Source organism: Apium graveolens, chromosome 5, assembly GCF_009905375.1.
Source record: "Apium graveolens cultivar Ventura chromosome 5, ASM990537v1, whole genome shotgun sequence".
Lineage (NCBI taxonomy): Eukaryota > Viridiplantae > Streptophyta > Magnoliopsida > Apiales > Apiaceae > Apium > Apium graveolens.
Window position 1 is genome coordinate 310,018,299 of NC_133651.1, and position 5,115 is coordinate 310,023,413.

The 5,115-nt window shown below is 34.6% G+C and overlaps 1 protein-coding gene across 1 annotated transcript; it reads left to right on the forward strand.

Moving 5' to 3' along the window:
* The first annotated feature begins 1,560 nt into the window (after nucleotides 1-1,560).
* LOC141661233 (uncharacterized) lies at nucleotides 1,561-3,756 on the forward strand. The gene has a single exon (XM_074468217.1). It carries the CDS (start codon nucleotides 1,561-1,563, stop codon nucleotides 3,754-3,756), a length of 2,196 nt encoding a protein of 731 aa, XP_074324318.1.
* The last annotated feature ends 1,359 nt before the right edge of the window (nucleotides 3,757-5,115 follow it).

A 5,115-nucleotide genomic window follows, 5' to 3' on the forward strand; every position in this document is an offset into this window, starting at 1 on the left:
TATTATATTCCTTTTTATGATCCTCTCTTATAATCCTTTAATTTAAATCATTTTTATCCTGTTACCTTATACTCAATTCTTTCCGTACCTAGTGGATTTCTGGTAAAAATCAAAGTGTTCGGAATTGGATTCTGACGATCTTTGCATACACTTATATACCATATAGAGTACTAATAAAATCTCAGAATACCCATATCAGAACCCCTACATAGTGTGGCATGAAAAGTTTTCTCATTCAGCAAAAACACTATTCATAAGGGTTTCAAAAATTTCCAAAAATTGGGGTTATTACACAAATCAACTAATCTATCCAATGAAATTAGATTTCGATTTAACTCCGGTATGTATCTTACTTGAGTTAAGTTCTGAACACGACCATTGTGATGTTTCATTGTTACATCACCAATGCCAGCAACCTATACCCTTTTAACGTTCGGTAAAGGTACGATCTTTACATCAAAAATTTTGTAGAAGGAGGACCGCTCCCTCCTAACACATATGTGATGAGAACATCCCGAGTCAAACACCCATTCTTCTTTTGATCACTTCTCTTCTTGAACCAAAATAACATCTTCATCAGTTTCTATAAGCGAAACACTACCCCCTTCTCGATTTTTCTTCAACTCTCTCAAGTCTTCTCTTGCCTTGGGACACATAAATTGTATATGACCCAATTTCTTACAATAAAAATACCTGATATTATGCACTACAACAATAAACGCTATATTTGACGGACTAAATGTGACGAAAATTTTAGGCGCTTAAATACGACAGATTTTGTAGTGTTTATCAGGGTGAAAGTTTGACCTTTGACTTTTTTTTAATGTGACAGATTTCGTACAAATAAGGTCTACGTTGACTGCTACAATAAATTTAACTGGCGGGAAATTAGTTTAATACACAAAATCCGTGGATTTTATAATTTATGGCGACACAAAAGTTTGGTGGACAATTTAGGGGCGGAATTAATGTGACAGAAACACATCAATATGACGGAATTAGTATAAGTGACAGATTTAGTTGTATATACCGTAGTATTAACTTAGACAGGTTCTGTAGTATTTAGTAATTCCCTAGTTTTTTAACCACCTCTACATACATGTAGAAGCCGCCATCGATCTTCTTTATCTGTTTCTTATTCTCTTGCTGAATACAAATATACACATACAACATCATGTGTTGAACTCCAATTACATATTACACCTCTGATTCAATTCCTTTTCCTAACATCACTACGATCCACATAATTTCAAATATTGAGGTATGTTTTATGATATTGTCTTGAAATTTTGGGATAATTACATGATATCTTTTGCCCATTAAATTTATGTAATTCTCTTTTTATTCTTTATTTATAGATGTCATCAGATCGGAGTTGGATGAAACATAGGTTTGATGGTATGGGTGGTTTAACAGAGGAGTACAAGAGAGGTATGGATAATTTTGTTCAATTTGCACAGAAAACAAAAGACAAATATGGACTGATAGGATGTCTGTGTACCAAATGTAAGAATCTGGCATGGATCACCGAAGACGAGGTAAAATATCATCTCTATCTAAATGGTATTATTGAGGCCTATACTATCTTGGGATCACCATGGTGAAAAGATTAATCGAGGTGGTCATTATGACGGTAGTCAGAATCATGTTATCGGTGAAGACGATGACATGTATGATGCTTTTGAAATTTTAAGAGACATTGGAGAGCAATACAAGTTTAATAATGTGGAGGAAGAGCCAAATAAGGAAGCTGCTAATTTTTACAAGTTGGTAAATGATGCTTTTATACCCTTATATCCAAATTGTGAAGAGCATTCAAAACTATCATTTGTTACTAAATTGTTGCACTTCAAGAATATGTATGGTTGTAGCCAAAAGGGTTTAGATGAGTTACTTAAACTAATTGGGTCTGTATTGCCTAGTCCACATACTTTACCAGAGACCTACCAAAATGTGAAAAATAAGGTTCGTGGATTGCATTTAAAGTATGAAAAGATAGATGCTTGCGAGAATGACTGTATGTTATTTTACAAGGAAGATGCTGATCAGGATAAGTTAGTTAGTGATATATGTGGAGCCGACCGGTATAAAGTTCAAAAAAATCCAAAAAAAGCACGAGTGGCGAAAAAGGTCCTAAGGTACTTTCCCCTAACTCCAAGACTACAACGATTATTCATGTCAAAGCACACTACAGAATATATGAGATGGCATAAAACTAGGAACGTTATAGAAGGACAAATATCTCATCCAGCTGATGGTGATGAATGGAAACAGTTTGATAGAAGATTTCCTTCATTTGAAAATGAGTCTCAAAATGTAAGGTTAGGCCTTGCAACTGATGGATTTCAACCATTCCATGATAAACATTCAAGAGGCTATAGTGTCTGGCCTATTTTTATTGTAGTTTATAATCTTCCGCCGTCAATGTGCATGAAAGATCAATTCATAATTATGCCACTCATCATTCCAGAAAACAGGGATCCAACAAAAGACCTCAATGTTTATCTCCGACCCTTGATTGATGAATTAAAAATATTATGGAATACAGGAGTAACAACATTTGACAAATCATTGCATTCTAATTTTGTAATGAAGGCGACACTATTGTGGACCATTAGTGACTTTCCAGCTTATGGCATGCTTAGTGGGTGGTCAACTTATGGTAGGATGTCATGTCCCATTTGTCTTGGAGATGTTAGAGGGTTTCAGCTAAAGCACGGGGGAAAAGTAAGTTATTATGGTACCTCTCGAGTATTTTTAGAACCAAACGATCCTTTGAGAAAAAATAACAAGTATGGTTCTAGGGAGACAAGATCAGTTAAAACTCGTTATTCAGGTACAGCGGTAAAGAATTATTGTAAGTGCATTAAGTTCTATCCACATGGAAAAATAAAATGGCGTAAACCTGAGGATTTTGGGGTGACACATAATTGGACTCATATGTCCATGTTTTGGGAGCTTCCATACTGGGAGACACTTCAGCTCCGCCATTATTTGGATGTTATGTATATAGAGAACAATGTTTTTGACAACATTTTTCACACAATCCTAGATAATGACAAGACAAAGGACAAGGAGAAATCAAGAAAAGATTGTGAGCATCTGAAGATACGAAATGAGTTATGGATTCATCCAGATGGTACAATACCTCAAGCACCATATGCTCTGACAAGAGACAAAGTTGATAAACTATGTAAATGGGTGAAAGAATTAGAACTTCCAGATGGGTGTAGCTCAAACATAGCTCATTGTTGTAAGGAAGATAAAAGGACGTTGAAAGGTATGAAATCTCATGACTGTCATGTATTTCTACAAAAGTTAATTCCAATTATGGTACCTGACTTATTACCAAAATCGATTGGTGATGCCATTATTGAGTTGTGCAATTTTTTTAAAGATTTATGCTCAACATCCTTAAGAAGGCATGATCTTGAGAAAATGGAGAAGGATATGGTGAAAATATTATGTAAATTAGAACTTATCGTTACTCCTGGTTTCTTCGATTTAATGGAGCATTTGCCTATTCACTTGGCAATGGAATGTATGCTTGGGGGCCCTGTCCAATATCGTTGGATGTACGTTTTTGAGAGATATTTGCATAAGGTAAAGTTAACTGTAAAAAATAAAGCTTGCGTAGAGGGTTCAATGGCAGAACGCTATATTGAGGAGGAACTCACTAACTTTTGCTCCCTGTATTTTGAGTCAGATGTGGCAACTTTACATAATCGACTACAACGTAATGATGTGCCACAATAAAACCATTATACATATTTTCCAGAAGCTTATACATATCCGACGAGTAAGGTTGGAAGAGAGAAATAAAGGTACCTGACTGATAAGGAAATGGAGATTGTGAAATATTACGTTCTCATTAATATGCCAGAAGTTGAAGAGTACTTAGCGTAAGATTTTAACTTAAAAAGTTTAAATATTATTTAGATTTTTGTTAAATTTCTTGATCATATTACATTATAACATAATTTTTTTCAGTCAATTTGAAGAGTTAACATAAAAGAAGAAACCAGACTTGGATCCAACCATCTTTGAAGCATACGCGAAGAAAAAATTTATTAGTTGGTTTGAACGAAGGGTAGGGGTATATAAATATTTGTAGTTGGTCATGTATTATTATTTTATGCTAATATAGAAAATTTTTTTGAATATGATGATTACAGGTAAAACCAGATCATGAACTGCATGAGAAATTTAAAGACATTATTGAAGGTCCATTTTGAAGAATCAAATCTTATCCAGGTTGCAAGTGTAATGGTCTTAAATTTCTTTGCGCTGAACCAGGTCAATATAATTCGCCTAATTCAGGTGTATATGTCCAAGGTAAAATTTCACTTTTACTCCTTGATCTGTAGTTTAATTTTTTTTAATTAGTTGTGACGGGAAAGGATGAACTTCTATTACTAGGCTTCTCGAATGTGACCTTTCGATTAGTCCTACTCAAATTTTTAAAATATCTATTCCGGTATAATACCTGAATTAGAAATGACATTCTGAATAAACAAAAACTAGAACGGAAAATTTCTAGTTTATGGAATGCTAGTTTAATAGTTACTAAAATGGAAAATTTCTTAAAATTATAGACCTAGTGAATGGAGCCCTGTACTAGGCAAAAAATAAAAATTGAGCTATGTTTAATGGTCACTTTTCTAATATAAGAACACTAATGTAAATAAAGTATGAGAAGTGCATATAGAGTTATATACTTGATTGGATTTAGAAGTTGTTACTAATTCTGAGTACCAGAGAACCAGGAAAGTATTTTCTGGAATCGAGTATTTGTTAGGTTGGTTTTCGTTCTATTATGTGGATAAGCTGGGGTCTGTTCTCTTATGTCTGGAACCTATCGAGCTGGGTGGTTGGCTTGAAGTCTGGTTTTAGTGGGCACTTGAAGTTCAGGAAGGGTTGTTTTTGTTTTTTTGCTTGTGTGGTGTAGTTGGTTTTTGCAGGTGCGGGTTCTCAAGGGTTAGGGTTCAATTATTTCTGTTATATTCTAAAGTATGGCTAGGCGTCTGAAGACTCAAGTGTAGTATATTGGGGTTCTGGTTTGAGGTCTGGTTAGTCCTGTGTAAGTCCCCGGTGTCTTCTTGGATGCGTGTTTTC

Excerpts from the sequence above, each read along its gene's own strand:
- LOC141661233 (XM_074468217.1), top strand. The coding sequence starts at position 1,561 with ATGGTATTATTGAGGCCTATACTATCTTGGGATCACCATGGTGAAAAG.